The sequence below is a fragment of the Botrytis cinerea genome, chromosome 1, assembly GCF_000143535.2.
Source record: "Botrytis cinerea B05.10 chromosome 1, complete sequence".
NCBI classification, from domain to species: domain Eukaryota; kingdom Fungi; phylum Ascomycota; class Leotiomycetes; order Helotiales; family Sclerotiniaceae; genus Botrytis; species Botrytis cinerea.
The window spans coordinates 1572627-1590545 of NC_037310.1; the positions used below are offsets into that span (position 1 = coordinate 1572627).

Consider the following 17919-nt stretch of genomic DNA (forward strand, 5'->3'; position numbering starts at 1 on the left):
CCATAAGTAAATGCTTGACCGATTGACTGCATGTGTTGAATTTTTCATCTCTAACAAGTCTGCAGAGCCAATGCTACAGTTTCTGCTTGAGATGCATCATGCAACCTTGGAATCCTCCTGCTGCTATGTTGAAGGGTGCGACTCGAGCAGGTGCTGCAACTTACCTGCACTTACTATTTGGAGTGAAAAGTGGCCAGATGCGGCGGGATATCTCCGTCAATAGAGCCATCAGGGACGCCCATAAGGTGAGCAGCCACTGGCGACTAGACTGTTCAGCTGAGCGGGTGGTGGAAACGGGAAAGTTCTCCGACCAAAAAGTATCTCTAAGTCAGGAGAACCTTGTTTGATGGATCAACGCCCATGGGAGTTCCATGATGGAATGAATTGGTGGAGCACGGGAAAGACCCTGACTAGAGCGGGAGGTTTCAGAAGCGCAATCTGGGATCCCTGAGTTCTAGAACCGTTCGAATTGAAAGAAGATTGCACATGCGGAGTACAATAAAAACCAGTTCCAAGGTTGGGTTCTTCTAATACCAAACTGCAGAGGGAGAGGAGAGGAGAGGATGGGATAGGATCCAAAACAGACTGGGAGGAAGAGGAGGCACCAAGTATCCCATGGTCAGTGTCGCAGTGTCGCAGTGTCACTTCTGAAATCTATGATGTGGTTGAACATCGAAGGAAGCGATCTAGGTTTTATTTGTTTAACGTGGGCGTGGCGATGTGAGTTGTGATTCGTCAAGTGTTATATCAATCCTTTTTTTCCGGGTCAGATCCCAAAGCTTCACTACCGACTTGGCATTTTACATCCAGTTGTATCTACGATATCGTTCGTTATCGAGAACTCAACTCCGTACAGAGTAAAGATCTCGCAGGACCTTCAATTCCCATACTTGTTATAAAGTACGGCAAATTGCTCAACTTCTTATGTACACAGATGCTTACGTCGTCCTCCAACCAAATCAACTAATGTTTGCAACAAAGTACAAATGATGTTTATCATTATCAGCCTCGTAAACAGATGACGAACCCCCTAATATATTTCCATCCACAATCCACAAATCCCTGGCAAGGTGCAGGAATACTTCGACAACTCAATTAATTTGATAATGAATATCATCATCGCCTCGAAATTTCTTTGGGCGGGGTGACTTCGCGATGTATACAATCCGGCTGGCTCAATGTGCTTCTGCTTGCAGGCCTTCAGTCTATCTGACACGAAACATCCAAGTCGCACCCTACAATCCGTGCCGTCGACTCTGCGGACCACGCCGAACATATGGCGTACAATTGATTCGGCTTGAGTGTTCCACGTTTGCGCCACGAAAATGTCACATCTCTTCCTTTCGAGTGTCGAGCTATTGCCGAGCGAGCTGAGGTAGGTTGGCAACGACCAGTCTCAGTCTCATATTGAGATTTTCACTAGGGGCTTTGATGCCAAATGTGCCATCATCGTGCCAACTAGAGTCTGGGTTGCATTAATGAACGATCAAAGCTGAGGACGCTTGCACGTGATGTATACTATGTATCGAACGAGGGTCGGTGCAAATGTGATATTGAGTACGTTCTCCTATTCTTCATATTAATGGTGTCTGGACTAATGAGATGAGCGAGCAGATACTGCATCGATTCACCGGTTGATTCGTACGTATCGCTATCTTCAGTGTCCGTTCAAAGAACATAAAAGACGAAAAGGACAGTATGGTAGACAAAGTCACACCGCTGAATGGGACGGTGGAAATGAAATATGGCGCAGATGGATCGCTGCAGGTACATATCGAAAAGGGATTTCTTCCTTCATTTACCTCCATCTTATGAGAAAATCTGCAAGGAGCCAATGACGCGCATAATCGGGCTCTTCCGCGGGACGGCATCTATATATAGTACCACGGCAAGAAGGCGCGGAGGGATTATCATCCTTGATCACCACTTATGATATTCATTCAGGTCACCTACGAAGTGCATTTACCAGATGTGCTATCTACCCTTCATGCATAGATTGCTCTTCGTATTCATATTTTGCAATCTTGCCCTTGTAGGGAGGGTAATTAACATGCGTAGTTCAAGTAGATGAGACATTGTCGTGGCGGGCACAAAAATGCTTTCACGGTTGGGATGTAAAATCTAACTACTGAGGGCATGGCCTAACAACCATAATCAGTCAGGTAACTCATCTTTCCAATTTGCGCTCTCTTTTTTATAACAATGCTCTCTAGCCTGTTTATTCCCTATCCCCTTCTACCAAGGCACTTCTACTCCATCGAGGCCCACAAAGATTCCCGAAGCTGTCTCTTTGGTTGCTCTATCGATCTATTTCAAAGTTTTCGCTGTTAGTGAAAAAGCCTCCCTAAATCTCGAGATATCTTACCTGTGCGAGAACCCCCTCTGCACTCTTTTCTACTGTCATTGGTGGCGCAGGAACACCAATGCTATCTGCAAAATTCTGTCCGTTTGTTGTCTGATCCCATCTACGTATGATTAGTTTTTTCTCTTTACAATGGTCCATTTTGAGGACTCACCCTGGATGAATAGTCAACACTACCATCTTCTCCTCCTCATCATGTATCTTTTTGGCAGCATAGTGTACTGCCGCTTTGCTAGTTCCGTACGAAAGAGTTGGCGCTCCTGGCATCATAGCCCCAATACTCCCCAAGATACTCCCAATAATGACAAACTTTGCATTAGTGGAAGCTCTGAGGAAGGGAAGGAGTGTTTGATAGAGTGCAATAGGTCCAAGTGTATTGGCGTAAAAGTCAACTGCGATAGATGAGAGCGGTGTATCAAGTGTTGACCTGAAACAGGTTCCACTCCCAGCATTTGCGATGAGGACGTCGATTTTCTCAATACCCTTGGCTTTCAAACTTTCAGCCACTGCTTTGTGAGAAGTTTCGATTTCTGTCGTGGAAGTAGTGGAAATTACGAGGTAAGTGATGATTAAGTCACTGTTATCGGCTTTTGGGAGTGCTTTGAGAGGGGCAACATTGGTCGTTTCATTGCGAACTGTCACTACCACTGTAGTGTTGGCGTGCTGAAGTAATATGGAGACAATACCAAAACCGATTCCTGAATTCTTTTTAGAACGAAGTGTCTGTATACACATTATGGTTGGTTACTTGCCTCGATTTGCGCCTGTGATGAGATACATAGTATTTGGCGCCATTGCTCGTCGAGACGCTTTTTGGTACAGTTTTTTTAATGGGAATATCATAAACGAAAGACTCGAACAGCTGAGCCAGGAACTCTGGATCCAATTCTCACTCCGATGCAAACAGGATACCTTTATGCTATACCTTGATTTCCAACATTGGAATCTGGTATTGTGCATGCAACGAGCGCATGATGCGGCCCTACAATATCAATACCAATAGTTAGGCAATATAGTCAGCACCTATGCTGACCGAGATCTATGAACTGTCTTCTTTTTCGAATCGCCAAGTGATCATGCCGTGTCTTTTCAAAGCAGGATATTGATTTCTTTGATGAGACTAAGAGGCTCAAGCTGACCTATTGAAGAACGCAAAAGATTCCACAGGACAGCAGTCACGAAGTCAGCAAGTCGTCTGTTCGTCTGTTCGTCTATCAATATTGCATCCTATACTGTTGCCAGCTACAAGCTTGACCAAATGTACTGGCCAATACCACGATGAGCCAGCTTGAAAGGCATCACCGTATATAGAACCAATCAAGCAACAAGCACGTACCAACATTTAGAATCTCACAACCCCCGCCATCTTACCTGCATCTGCCCAAGATATATCCGCCGCTCACATACCACCATTCGAGTTAGCAGTCGTGATCTCGTGATGCGCGAAAATCCCTCCGTAGTCTAGCTCGAAATCAGTCTATAAATCTCAGTTCTCAAAACTCGATTCTCACACGAAAGATAAGCATCTCGACTCTCGACTTCACAACACATACAAATTCTCTCACATCAAACCGCTCATTCAAAAGTTCAGCAAAACACACCACAATGTCAGAAGAAATCCAAGTCGTCGCCATTTTCCATCCTGCCCCAGGAAAGGAGAGCCGAGTGCGTGTGACCCAATTTCCCCCTCTCCAAATCTCTCTTTACTTTACTTAACAACCATGTTTAATTTTCAGATTGACCGATTCTCTTGCTACTTTCCTATCTTCGCCATCCAGTTACACACACACACACACATAGAGAGCTAATCACTACCATTCCAGCTCAAAGAAGTACTCCTCGATCTCGCGAGTAAAGTTCACGAAAACGAGGAGGGCGTTGTGAGTTAGCTATTTCCCGCTATTTTCCTTAACTGAACAAACACAACTCGTCTCTTCACCACCTCATCCATTGCTTTTCCCAAACCAAGATATAGCGTGCCCACTTCGTGACCTGGTGAAGTGACGAATGGAAATAAGACAAGACGAGATAAGATAAGATAGAAACCCAACATTCGCCAGAAAAAATACCAAGCATTCGAACAGATCGATTCGCAGACTGGTTCGAACGTCATTCTTTTTCAAGAAACTTGTATGTCTACTCAACCTATCCCCCACAAGTCCCAACCAATCAACAACCCACCCCCCCCTAACAAACCCCCTCCCAGACGCGAACCAAACAGCAGTAACCACGCACCTAAGCGCGCCCTACTTCAATTCCACAGGCGGCATCCTCGCCCAGGAAGAACTAGTTACCAAACCCTTCGAAGTGATCGTGTTGAATCCTATTGGTGGGTTTACGCGTTAGATGTTGAGAAGCCTACGAAGTATCTAGTGATATGTGTTTTGGCTGAACAACTCGCTCGTCTATCTGTTGTGGCGGGAGAGTTCTTTGGATATGCTACTGCGGAGGGTGTAGTGTCGAGAATGGAGATGAAAATGGGATGGGAGATATCGGGATTGTAGTTGGGGTGGTTGGAAGGATAGTTTCGAATACTACCATTCTTTTCAACTTTATTGGTCATCTATCACGAGGGTATATTTACACATACTGTTGGAATCATTAGGGCTTGGATCTCGTTCTCAAAGATCAACAATTGTATAGAACAATAAACGCAAACCAAAGTAAAAGAATGATATGCTGTTTAATGTGAAATTGAAATGTGTATAGTATTTGATCTCAATAATGAAGAACAGATATAATTTCGCCTGTTGCCAATATATCCATCCGCTAGCTACATGACTCATGTGCATACGACTCTAAGAATTTTGCTCTTGTCTATCTAAAACCTTTGAAAACGCCCCGAAATGCTCTCATTTTGAATTGTATTCCAAAAGGAATTATCCAACCCCCATCAAATCCAATGTACTAATAAGCTATTTATCTATAGACGATCCAACAAACCCGCGCTCTCCAACATCAAAATGATCGAGTGAACAGCATTTCTGACACTGGTCTTCTCGATATCAACAGTGAAGTCAGCCTTGGAAGGGATCTCATAAGGATCATCAACACCAGTGAAACCCTTGATTTCGCCGTTACGAGCCTTGGCGTAGACACCCTTCTTGTCGATCTTCTCAGAGTGCTCAAGACTGGTAGCAACGTGAACGAGGTAGAAGTCACCATACTTCTCAACCATTTCACGAGCGTGCTTGCGAGCGTCTTCGTATGGTGCAATTGGTGCAGCAATGACGGCAGCACCGGAACGGGTCAACTCGGAAGCAACGAATGCAATGCGGCCGATGTTGCGGGTTCTATCAGCACGGCTGAAGCCAAGTTCGGAGGAAAGCTCGGCGCGAACAGTCTCACCCAATAAAAGTGAGACGGAACGTCCACCTTGTTGGTTGAGGGTAGTTTGCAAAGCACGAGCAATTGCGTCTTTACCAGAGCTGTGGTAACCAGTAAGGAATACGGTGAAACCTTGAGCAGAACGAGGTGGGTGAGATTCTCTAAGAACACGGACAACCTCTGGGTAAGAAAACCATTCTGGAATCTCACGACCAGAGCGAAGTCTAGAACGAAGCTCAGTTCCGGAGATGTCGAGAGTACGGGTACCTTGTGGGACCTCGTCCTTTGGTCTATATTCGTCGCTATCTGGGAGGTAAGTCATCATTTGGAAAGGAACAACCTCAATTCCGAGCTCGTCCTTGAACTTCTCAACAGCGTATTGAGCGTCATATGGACCATAGAATTCCTCTCCCTTGCTGTTTTTTCCTGGTCCGGCGTGATCACGTCCGACAATGAAATGTGTGGCACCGTAGTTCTTTCTGATAATGGCGTGCCAAACAGCCTCACGAGGTCCACCCATACGCATGGCGAGAGGAAGAAGACCAAGAACGGCCATTCCGTTGGGGTATCTAGGAAGAAGTGCCTGGTAAACACGGACACGGGTGAAATGGTCAATATCACCTGGCTTGGTAAGACCGACGACTGGGTGGATAAGAACGTTGGCTTGACGAGCTCTAGCGGCACGAACGGTCAACTCTCTGTGGGCTCTGTGCATAGGGTTTCTGGTTTGGAATGCGACAACCTTGGACCAGCCGAGCTTGTCGAAGTGAAGTCTCATTTCTGCGGGGGTATCTTTTCTGGTATTAGTAGCTTTCTAAAATTCAAGGAGACGAACCACTCACATCTCAAAGCAACATAATCGTAATGTTCTAAACGGTTGATGGCGTCAATCTTTCCTCCAACGTAGAATTCAGCTGCGGTGTTGTATAAGTATTTAACTGCAGGGTGATCGGCATCACCACCGAAAACCTCCTTGGCTTCCTTCTCCCTATCAAATTGTTAGATCTTTCACATTTATCTCGATCGACATTACACACTTGTTGGGTCTGTAAACATCCTCGACGTTGATAATTGCAAGGTTTCTGTCGTCACGGAAATCACGAAGAGTAACTCTTGCTCCTGCTTTAATTCCTAACTCCTCAATTTGTTCTTGGGAGACATCGAGTGTAATTGGCATACTGAAGACGTTGCCATCTGCCAATCGGTTGTTCTCAACGACACTGTCAAATGTTAGGCTAGTAATAGTATATTCGAAAGCGCAGTCTCGTACCCATTGTAGTCCTTCTCGGTCATAAAACCTGGTAATGAGGAATTAGCAATTGTTGTCGCATTAAAGATAGATTTTTGATATCATCTCTTGGCGGATAATGTGCAGAATGGCGGGGTCATTGTGCCCCTCCATGTAAGCGGACATGACATACCTTCAAGGGGAGAGAAACCACCACTCAAAATCAATTCGAGATCGCAAAGTTGTCTCTCAGAGAGAACAACAGCGGGAAGAGTTTCGGCCTCTGTTGCAAGTTCGTTGTGTCTTGACAAATCTCTTGCGAGAAGATCTCTGTTGCGATTGTTAGTTAATTCGTATCCGAACCCCCCTCGACTTCACAAAGTCTTGGTAACTTCGCATTCTTACTTGAGGACACCGCCATGAGGAGAGTTTGCCATATCTGCGTTTGAAGGTGGTAAAAAGTATGAGGTGATCCAAGCAATACGTGAGAAGAATGGAGGATATTGGAGCGTCCTCTGAGAATGTAATATATATGTGTGAAGAAGTTGAAGAGGAAGAGAGAGATGGGCAGACAGAAAGCAAGAGTGCAAACAAGTTAGAAAGAGTGGGTATAAATAAGATATAGAGAACAAACAAGTACGATACTGCTTTTATAGTCTCCGTATCAACTTCTGTGCCTACCAAGAGAATTTAATATTTTTTTTTTCTTTACTAAGAGCTTCAATATCCTCTCACCCGCCTTGTATGGAACCCGGTTTGGGAAAGGCATGACCTAGAGGAAATGACGTGCTCGGCTCTTCACTGACAAAGACGCGTATGTTAATGAGAATGACACGTAAGGCTATCAAACGATTAAACCAAAATAGATCTTTTATATGGGGAAGAGGTGTGGTAGCCCGAGATAACCATGATAACCTCTGAGCGATGTGGGCAGGGAATGGAATATGGGGGTGAAGGTATAAATGTGGATTGGCGCACCTGTATATGTAACGGAGGGGGTAAATCATTTGTCAGAATGACCAACGAAAGTTTACGGAGACGGAGATGGAGAAGGAGATGAGAGGGCAACGATAACACAATACATAATACTTACGAAGCAGATATGTCTAATGGTCGATTGGAAGGCCGGAAGGGTTTAGTCTCGGCATGTTCTACCGTCTGACTGACATCTCACTGTTATCTTCTGTCTTCGACGGGGTAGACAGAAATGGCTGTGATAGGTAACGTTCAAATCAATATTGCTTTGCTTGTATGTAATAGATTGCATGTCTACAGCTTGACAGAGCTGTTTCAAGTAATGCTTGCTTGAACCCCATTTCACTCTTCCATTGCGATTCAACAAACATTCCCCTCCCCTCCCCCTTTCCGCGCGGCACTTGAACCATAGATCGCTACTTTTCTCAATAGGGGGGTAGATGATGTAGGCCTAGTCGTTAATTATATTCTTAGGGTTAGATGTTTCAAATTCGTATGGATCTTCTCTCTGTGATGATGATATGCAGTCGTCCGATACGAAATAACCAGAGCGTATATCAACGTTTTATAAGGATCTTCTGGAATCTCTTTATGCGGAACAAAAGTTTATATACACATGCCACTCCAGACGTGATGACCCAGACAGTTTTTGAAACAAAAACCTGCAGATTCATATGAAGTAAAAAGCAAGGTGCTTTGAAGGTTCGCTTCAGGAAAAAGTCTGTTCCTGCAGAAGAACATTCGATGGGCAGGATAGATAGAAAGAAAGAACGAAGCAGATTGGAAATGGTTCAAGCTCACGTGAAGGGCGATACAATGTCCTCATTGAATCGTTGAATGTTATCTTATCGTTATCTCCGTACATACGCCCACGGAAATTCGGGTTCGGTATTTGCCGTTCTTTATTTTGATGCTTAGGGAAGTTTGAAGAAGTGACAAACCTTTGAATTTGGAAACCTCAAGCTTTTTTCTGCCAAACAATTTACTACAACAAGATGTCTGTGGTAGCAGGTTTGAAAGGCGAAGCTTCGCAGCAAGCTCGATCGCTGGTAAGTAATCATAACTGTCACCCTGCAAGTGATTGCCACGTCGATGTCACAAAAGCTGTGATGCCAAGCCATGAGAGGGAATGTCCGATTGATATATCCATACTTACTTCTGATTTATAGTATCGTCAGTTGTTGAGACAAGGCGGTCAATTCGCAGCATACAATTTCCGAGAGTATGCGAAACGTAGGACAAGGGACTCATTCAGAGAACACAAGGACGTTCAAGATGAGAGGAAGGTCCAGGAGTTGATGCAGAAAGGATTGAAGGAGTTACAGAGCTTAAAGGTACGCCAAAAAGTGTAGCGGCAGAGAACTCTATATAATATTGGAAGGCTTCTTTTGGCATTGGAATCTCAAACGCATGGCGACTTTTAAAGGAGCATGCAGATATAAACTTGAGTGGGGGTTGAAGGTATACTGACAGTCTCCACAACAGAGGCAAACTGTTGTTAGTCAGTTCTTCCAACTGGATCGATTAGTAGTCGAAGGGGGAAAATCGGTGAGTACTCTCTGGAGGCCATTGCATAGAAGATATGTTGCTAACTTCCGATGTAGGGAAAGCAATCCGGGGAGAGAAATGATATAATGAGACAAAAAGACACAGGGTAAGAAGTCCTCCTAGTGCGGGGCCTAACATACAGCTCACATTACATAGATTGGACTGATATATCCGGGGTGGTTTTGGAACGTGGACCTAAGGAAATGCTATGAAATCAAGACGTTTGGGCCTGGTTAAATGTATCACTATACATGGAGTTCAATTGCACTTTGGTGTCTGTCCGGCGAGACATTCTTACACCAAGTAATTCAGGAAGCTCGCCCCTCAGCCAACAAAGTAGCACAAAAAGGTGCTTAAGCTGGTACATAAATTATACAATTGTTCCATCAATGCACACTGGTGTCCTAGACGCTTCGGGATTATTAGGGAGAGTTTGAAGCAGAAAGGGTACCTCTCTTGGTCTATGAACGTCAGCTTCCCGGCTTACCAAAGTCGCCGTCAAGAGTACGTTACATGGCAAGACTCCCTTGTGTCTAACTTTCAATTTGAGCTTGAGTGTAAAATAAAACAGTATCATCAGCTATAGATAAATCAAAGTTGTGTGCTTTTCAATGACCAATGATTCTTTTTCTTACATGGCAAAGACGCTCAAGACCGTCTACGAAGCAGTGTTGTAGTTGATGATCACGTGATTACATGAATGTCTCTTGATTTGCATTGGGCGTCACGTCTCTCACTCAATCCCTCCGCACTTTCTACTTATCCATTAATATACTAGGTAATCGATGATCGCAAGTAAGTAGACTTGAGTGAAGCTATTTAACTTTCAATCGATTCGTTATCTTGACTGTGCGCTCAATTGCTAATATGCATTTTGCTAGAGATTCTGAAAGTCTGCGTGTAGCTCAGTGTACCCGTATCGAACGCGCAGCCCAGCGTCGCAAAATCCGTTCCAACAGCCTCTGAATGCGATCACAACGGCACGAAGTCTTATTATACGATTAGAGCGGACTAGCGTACAAGGGAATCAATACAAACCTCTAAAGATCAATGTGGATCGTTCAATTAAATCCTTACCTCAACTAAAGCATCATTGTTTGTGTCAAATACTGGGGATCCCAAGTCATTGATATCGTCAGTCGAGCTTGACACCTCGTTCCCTCCTTCTCATAAGTTTTCTACACAAGGCGCCGATATGCCAGCTGTAAGTTTTTACAAATCAGATCCTTATACCTAATTGGCTGATTGCCATACTCTCGTCTCATCGTGTAAAGCTCTTACTTTGTCAACTCGCACGCGTTTGGTTAAAAGCTAGAGACTAACAATTCCTTCGCAGTACCGAACAGGTGGAAGACGGCAGAATCGCACGGGCTATGTTGACCATGATATACTCGAGGGCATTCCAGTGAGACAATGGCGCCGCGAATTCGTTACAGTTGCACCTCCACCTCCGCAGGAAAGCAATGCTTCTCAAAATGACATCTGGGCAAAAGAGCTGCCTTGGGGAATGCCAAAAGACTCCCATTTATTACCTCAACATAGTCAAGATTTGTTACGCGCCGCACGATCTGGGAAGATATATAAGCGACCTACTCCTATGGATGAAGAAGAACAAGATCTTGAAGCCATTCTAGGAGATAAGCCCGACAAGAAAGAGGAGGAGACTAGAGATAGCGGTTTTACAGCCCGTGCCTGGAAGCAGATTCCTGGTCACCAAAATGCGTCGGATATGGACTTTCTGGCTAAAAGAAGGAAGGGATTGGGTTCTGCAATTCCGAAACCAGCTCCAGTTCCAACAGTTGTACAAACGACAGTTCGTAGGACAGATGCTGCAGGCAACGAGTACCTGGAGAAAGTCATCGTGCCCCATGGACAAGCTGTTGTAGGGGATGTCGTTTCTCAAACAACCATTCCTGATCCAAGTGCGATCGAGGGTACGCCATTCCGACGCAAGGGTCCAGTTGGTAAGAAAGGGAAACGGGGCCCTGGAAGGGGACGAAAGAAGATATTGCCTACTTCTACCCCCAACGTAACTAGCGAACCATTGGGTCAAAATGGCGATGCGGCAAACTCTCACTTAGGGGCTGATGTAAGTCAGATGGTTTTTTGAGAAATATGTAGCGGACTTTTTTAACATTGGCACAGGGAATCAAAATCGAAGGTGAAGGCGGTGCGACTCCAGCGAAGAACCTCGATACCGAGATGATAGACGACTCAAATCCGGCTTCAGATGACGATGACGGAGATGAAGGCGACCAAGGTGATGATGATGATGATTCCGTTGATCTTCTTAATTCTCCATCAAGACCACATAGAGACTCTTCTCAAGACCTTAGCATTTCAACTACACAAGACATTCCAAAATCGAGTAGCGTCGATACCATGATGGGTGGCACTGATATTCAAGTACCTATAAAATCAGAACTGGAAAGAGTAAAGGATGAAGGGAAATTCGGTAGTCCCTTGAAGCAAATAGCATTAACTACATCCACAGTCAACACTCCCACGGTGTCCCCTACGGAGACTACTGCGCGGGCGCCCATATCATTTTCGACCGAGAATACCGATATTCCATCAGCTCCCATTGAAAAAATCAACCAGGAAATGGTATCGATAGCGGAAGTCTCCGCCCCAACCGAGCTGCCCCCTGTTCCGCCTCATCCCACTAAAGAGCATGAGGAGGTGGCTGTAGAAGTCCGTGTTGAAGAGGAGGAGGAGGAAGAGATGCTACTTGATATTCTCGAAAATACAGGGAATACTCAGATCGGTGCAGCGAAACCAATAGAGGCCGAGATTTCAAGTTCAAATTCCGCTGTTCAGGCTTCAATTCAGTCTCCCATCAAACCTTCACCTATAGCTGAAGAGAAAACCCCTCAGAATTTCGCAGAGCCTTCTCCAACACCTGTTGTTGAAGAGCTACCTACGATACCTAGCCAAGCCACGGCTCCAATCGAGGAAGCAGAGCAGCCGATAGCAACCATTTCATCCACTTCCCCAGTCACAGAAATAGAGCAGCCAGTAGCAACAACTTCCTCCGCTTCTCCAGTCAAAGAAGAGGCTCAACCAGCCGACTCAACTTCACAGCCCCTTGCAGTGCCAGAAGCTGCTGACCGCGCCGAGGTCGTCGAACCAGCCGAGGTTTCTCCGCCAACTGAGCAAACTAAACAAGCTGAACCAATTGAGCAAAACGAGCCAGTTGAGCAAAACGAGCCAGTTGAGCAAAACGAGCCAGTTGAGCCAGTTGAGGCACTTGAGCCAAAGGACTCATTTGAGCCAGACGTGGTACATGAGTCGAATGACATAGACATGATCAACGAGTCAAACAAGCCGGATGTGATACATGATTCTAATGACATAGAAATGTCAAATGAGTCAAATGAGCCAGACGTGGTACATGATTCAAATGACATAGAAATGACAAACGATCCAAATGAATCAAATGAGCCAAATGAGCCACACGCGGCAGAGGAGCCAAAGATACCAGCAGAACCAGTCAAGTCCACAGGCGAAGAAGAAGATGAGGATGACTTCCCAGATTTGTTAGGTGGCTTAGAAAGGAATCTCTACGGTAGCTCGCAGCTGCCTGCTACCTCTCTAACATCAGAGTCTATAGAGCCCACAGAGCCCACAGAACCTAGCAAGCCTACAGAGTCTACAAAGCCCACGGAGCCCATAGAGCCTATAGAGGAGAATGTCCAATTACCCAAGAAAATAGAGAGTGATGTAAAAATGGAAGAGAAGGAGGAGGAGGAGAAGAAGGATGAAGAGGTCAAAGAAGAAATCTCAACATCTTGAAAAGGCCATATTTATGTACACGCGTATTATGGAAATGTTTATCGTTCGCGTACTTGTTTGGCTACAACACATCAGGATGATATAACTACATTGTGTTTTCTAGTATCTTGGAGAGTATACAATGGTGTCGGAGGTGCAGGTGCTTTGTTATTCAGGGCTTTGGCTTTGGGAATTAATCCGCAACATGCTTTTGTGGGCTTGTTGGTTGTATATATAGACCGGGTACAATGTTATCAAAAAAAAAATAATTTCGCGCGAAATTGTGAGATGTGTCGATGTGGATTTGTTGCTTGTCCTTTGTTGATTGGGATATAATGTCATGTGTTGAATTTTGGGTTTTGGAATCTTTGTCACTGGTTAGTTTGTTCATGCAGATAGATGATATGAGTAGTAGAAGAAGGGGGAAAGGGAGGGAATAGAAGAAGATGAAAATATATCAATTAAATAAATATGTGTGTGTGTGTATATATATATCATAGACGATGTATTGCCTTTTTGAAAAAGAAAAGGAAAAAGGAAAAAGAAAGAGGTACATAGTTATTTACAGAAGTGAAATTGGATATAACTCGAAGATTATCTGTTTTATAATCTCTCATAAGGAGGAACTTTAAGTTGTGATTATATAGCTGTTTCTATCTAGTATGATTGAGTGGATATATATATATATATACATCTACACTATCTGCTCTACTCTGCTCTACTCTGCTCTACTCTATGATAATTACACTTGATGTGATATCTCGCTAAGAAAGAAGAAGGACTTTTCGTCTATAATACACGACTATTTAATTGCGCGGTAATGATTTATGCGCTCCCCCTACCTAGCACATACGTAACTCTATCCATCAAACACACCATGTTGCAATTCGACTCCGAATTGATCCTTTGCCAAAAACCTCATCTGTTTCTCAATATCATCCTCCATGCCTCCGCCCCATCCAAGCAATTGTCTAATTTTACTTCCCCAGAAAGCCACATCGGTACTCAACAATACAAATCTGAACAAGAGATGTTTCCACCCGTTAACCCATCTCTCCCTCCAACTCAAATCCTTGCTATCGACCAGACTACGCGATGCCCACGAACCCGTCATCTTGATGCGGTTAACAGGGGAGCCGAGGAATTGATTATTGCCTTGTACAATACGCATATTGCGACCGATGAATAGGAGTTCACGGGGGAAATTTTCTTCTTCAGAGAGGACGTCTCGAATACCTTGACGGAGTCTCTCTTGGACTTCGTAGTGACGCTCGGCGGCTGTTTTGCCCTTGAGATCCTTGGTGATGCGATCCTTGGTGCTGTTGTCGCCACCGTCATATGGACGCATGAGAGTTGCTGATGCGAAAAGATCGGGGGCCTTGACACCCCATGCAGATGTGATTTCGTTAAGTGAGGCATTGTCGAAGGTCATGATAGCTTTCCAGAATTGACAGTATTGGTGTCGGAAAGTTGGAGTCATGGATACGTATAGACCGTGATCGATTAGGACAAGTTCCGGTTGACCATTGGGCTGTCTTCGGATAAAAATATTTCCTGGATGAGGATCGCAATGTACAACTCCCCAGAGGAACATTTGTGCGGAAAAGAGATCGACCATGGTAGTCATGACTTGTTTTAAACTGAGGCCTAGACCACCTTTGCCATTACGACCTCTCCATTCCGCATTACGATCAGGTTTGGGATTGTTGCTTGAGAGGATGTTTGGCGAGGGGGTTGACAGTGGGGTCCCTTTTGCCCCAGGAGAGCCTTTGCCATATCCGCCCAGCCAAGGGGCTGTCAAAGCTTCTTTGTCCCAAAGACGTACGCCTTCGATCCATTCTGTTGTCATGACTCGTTTCGAGGAAAGATCACGATATACCTTGGGAATATAAACACGACCGTTCAACCGTGGTTCACCTGCTACTAGTCCAGCCATCTGCTCTGAGTTGTTTGCTTCATTTACAAAGTCCGTTTCTAGCATTAAGCGCTCAGTAATATAAGGCACTAGGCTGTATAATGGAAGATCGAACCAATATGTGTATACTTTCATCACTACTCTGAAGATATCGTTAGCAAGATCCGGGATTTCCGAATGCTTTGAAATGCAAGAAACTCACTTGAAAGCCCACAGATCCCAACCAACTTGACTAGCAATCTCTCGTTTCTGAACCTTGATTGCTACTTCTCTCCCATCAGCCAACCTCGCCCAATGAACTTGCGCAACAGATGCTGAAGCTCTGGCCTTTGTTTCGATAATTCCACTCCCAGGCTTATTTGTATAACTAACACCAAACACTTCCTCTGGACTTTTACCTCCAAAGTCTTCCCTGATAACCTTCTCTACGTCGTGCCACTCATTCTGCGGCGCATCATCGAACATTCTCGCAAACATTTTCTGGAATTCAGGAGGCAAGACTGCACTTTGCATAGCAATTGCTTGTCCAATTTTCAAATACAATCCTCCATTTTGGTGTAGCAGATTGAACATCCTCTCAGCATTCCTCCTGTGCAAGTCCGTAATGTCACCCCCAAGAATCGGATTTGGTCTAAAATTAAGCTTATAATCGATCGCCACCAATATACCCAAGCCGAACGTTCGCAATGATCTGGTAATAGAGGATGCGTATAGTTGTGTGTCTATGAGATAGGCTATGCCTGTCGCCGCCGAGACATATAGTAATCTTCGTCCCCATTTTATGGTTCGAGGATATAGCTTTGGCGGGGCAGCCTTTCCCAAAGATGCTGGCGAAGGAGGGACGAAAGGTTGATATCTTTGCGCATGGACTAAACGTTGGGGGACCTTTGAGTATACATGATATCCAATGGCTTCCGTCTTCGGTCGAATTAAAAATTGACTTGATTGTTGTCGTGCCTGGCGGGATATTTGGTGTGTGGAAGAGAATGTATTGAATAACGACTTGTTACATGATGGTACAATGAGCCCCGACCTCCTGCCTGCATTTCGCAGGTACATGGCTACGTTGAAAGGCCGACGTGAATGGAATACATAGAGGAAGCAAAAAGTTCAATATTCGATGACGATAATATAAGGAAAAGTATCAGCTAGTTCCCACCGTTATCGTTGATAAGAAATCAGGTTGTGTTAACCCCGCGCCGTCCCGTTTCCCGGCTTTACTAAGCGGCTCGGTCGAGTTGACATATCCTTTGATGATGGAGGCTCCACGGTTTCTCCTTGGATTTTCTTAGCATTATTGGCAACGAGGATGAAGATGGAGATGGAGATGGAGATGCTTCCAATAGCAAATGGCTGAAGAATGGGGGGGTGGTCGGTTGTGTCCTTTCGAGAAATCATCATCGAATACGAAGGACAAAGGAAGGGCCGTCACTACTCACAACTCATTACCCAGTGCGTTCTACCAGATCCTCCTCCTTCACATATCATCATCTCGTATAATATTGGTATTTGCACGACCAGTTTGTATGTCAACTCATCACGCAACCCATCACGCAACTCATCACGCAACCCATCAAACAAACAAACCATCAAACAAACCACCAGCGCCAGGAAAAGACCACCCGCCGGCAATTGAGCACATCCATATTGTACTCTGTATGATCGTCCCGGGATTTTATGCGGAAGGGGGAATGTTACAACTTGCGAGGACCGTGTTTGAAGGGGCCCAGGACTTTCCACCCATGGGAAATGTTGAGAATGGATTGTGATTATTGGCAATTCATTTATTATGTGCCCCCGCCTCATACTAGAGCACTATCAGAGCAAATGCATGCCTCCACCGAAGCGACTGCCGTCACCCTTTAGGTTCAAAGACGCATTAATTCGAGATTATGCACTGCTAGGTCCTTGGTAGATTCTTGGTAGGTCTTCTCGGTGGATGCTTATTCTGATTCCTCGTTTCGATTCTCGGCGATTGATCTATTAGGGAGGTGGCTATCGACGAGCAGCTTCACACGCACTCACCACCAAGATTACGATAGACTCGAGAGAATAGAGAGGGGGTTAGTATACTGGAGTGATAGACTCCAATGGCCCGAGAAAAAGCAAAGGCACAGCAGAACTAAATATAAACTTGAATGATTTGCATATCCATCGCATATCCATCGCATGTCCATCGCACAGAAACAATAGCTCCAGCTTCGGATGTATAACTTTAGATGTCGCATGAAGCGTTTGAAGATCCTCATAATGTCTCTGGAAACGAATGTCCACGCGGAGATTTAGTTTGTTACAGCGAAACCGTGTGCCAGGAAGGTGTGAGCCAGCCAGCCAGGGAGTTCATGTGTTCAAGGGAGGTGGTGAGCATTCAATTCTCGTGCTCTTCTTTCTCATGCTCTCCATGAAGTAGGTAAGCGGTGGGCAATTGATACTGCGAATACTGCGAATACTGCGAATACTGCGAACATCACAAATCCTATTCGCAAGATCCTCTTTTCTTCCTTTCCTTTCCTTTCCTTGCCTTCTCCTCGCCCTCCCCTCCCTCCCCTCCCCTCCCTTCCCCATATTATCTATCTATCTAGTACCTGCCATTCATACCAGCGTGTCTCCATTTTATCGCCCTCGGCTCATTGTCATCTGCATAATCGACCGCAATCAAGCTGCCTTGATAAATTTCCGAGAAAGAGAAGCTGTCGTGGTCTTGTTCTCCTTCTTCTTTAGAATAAAGTGCCATATGCATCCTTCCATACATACCCAGCACACAACCAAGATCAACTTTAACCAGCGGGG

The 17919-nt window shown here is 44.9% G+C and overlaps 6 protein-coding genes across 7 annotated transcripts; 3 read left to right on the forward strand and 3 right to left on the reverse strand.

The window, feature by feature from the left end:
* The first annotated feature begins 1422 nt into the window (after positions 1 to 1422).
* BCIN_01g04320 (hypothetical protein) lies at positions 1423 to 2051 on the forward strand. The gene is made up of 2 exons (XM_024690453.1): positions 1423 to 1557; positions 1615 to 2051. Exons 1-2 carry the CDS (start codon positions 1512 to 1514, stop codon positions 1836 to 1838), a joined length of 270 nt encoding a protein of 89 aa, XP_024546222.1. The 5' UTR covers positions 1423 to 1511; the 3' UTR covers positions 1839 to 2051.
* Positions 2052 to 2064: 13 nt separating this feature from the next.
* BCIN_01g04330 (hypothetical protein) lies at positions 2065 to 3182 on the reverse strand. 2 transcript variants are annotated; one of them, XM_024690454.1, is made up of 4 exons: positions 3115 to 3182; positions 2517 to 3060; positions 2366 to 2465; positions 2065 to 2307 (listed from the first exon to the last, which is right to left on the reverse strand). In XM_024690454.1, exons 1-4 carry the CDS (start codon positions 3155 to 3157, stop codon positions 2236 to 2238), a joined length of 759 nt encoding a protein of 252 aa, XP_024546223.1. In that variant the 5' UTR covers positions 3158 to 3182; the 3' UTR covers positions 2065 to 2235. The 2 variants fall into 2 exon arrangements, with proteins under 2 accessions (XP_024546223.1, XP_001549009.1); XM_001548959.2 differs by having other exon boundaries at positions 2517 to 3182.
* A 1852-nt stretch (positions 3183 to 5034) lies between these two features.
* On the reverse strand, positions 5035 to 7669 carry Bcmet3. The gene is made up of 6 exons (XM_001548961.2): positions 7323 to 7669; positions 7111 to 7247; positions 6960 to 6987; positions 6727 to 6909; positions 6532 to 6677; positions 5035 to 6481 (listed from the first exon to the last, which is right to left on the reverse strand). The coding sequence occupies exons 1-6, from the start codon at positions 7352 to 7354 to the stop codon at positions 5286 to 5288; spliced, it is 1722 nt and encodes a 573-aa protein (XP_001549011.1). The 5' UTR covers positions 7355 to 7669; the 3' UTR covers positions 5035 to 5285.
* Positions 7670 to 8773: 1104 nt separating this feature from the next.
* Bcisd11 lies at positions 8774 to 10058 on the forward strand. The gene is made up of 5 exons (XM_001548962.2): positions 8774 to 8941; positions 9062 to 9226; positions 9378 to 9440; positions 9497 to 9546; positions 9597 to 10058. The coding sequence occupies exons 1-5, from the start codon at positions 8888 to 8890 to the stop codon at positions 9604 to 9606; spliced, it is 342 nt and encodes a 113-aa protein (XP_001549012.1). The 5' UTR covers positions 8774 to 8887; the 3' UTR covers positions 9607 to 10058.
* A 34-nt stretch (positions 10059 to 10092) lies between these two features.
* BCIN_01g04360 (hypothetical protein) lies at positions 10093 to 13674 on the forward strand. The gene is made up of 4 exons (XM_024690455.1): positions 10093 to 10235; positions 10322 to 10644; positions 10777 to 11529; positions 11586 to 13674. The coding sequence occupies exons 2-4, from the start codon at positions 10636 to 10638 to the stop codon at positions 13233 to 13235; spliced, it is 2412 nt and encodes an 803-aa protein (XP_024546224.1). The 5' UTR covers positions 10093 to 10235; positions 10322 to 10635; the 3' UTR covers positions 13236 to 13674.
* A 123-nt stretch (positions 13675 to 13797) lies between these two features.
* On the reverse strand, positions 13798 to 16295 carry BCIN_01g04370 (hypothetical protein). Its single transcript, XM_001548965.2, has 2 exons — positions 15332 to 16295; positions 13798 to 15271 (listed from the first exon to the last, which is right to left on the reverse strand). Exons 1-2 carry the CDS (start codon positions 16186 to 16188, stop codon positions 14074 to 14076), a joined length of 2055 nt encoding a protein of 684 aa, XP_001549015.1. The 5' UTR covers positions 16189 to 16295; the 3' UTR covers positions 13798 to 14073.
* Between the last annotated feature and the right edge of the window lie 1624 nt (positions 16296 to 17919).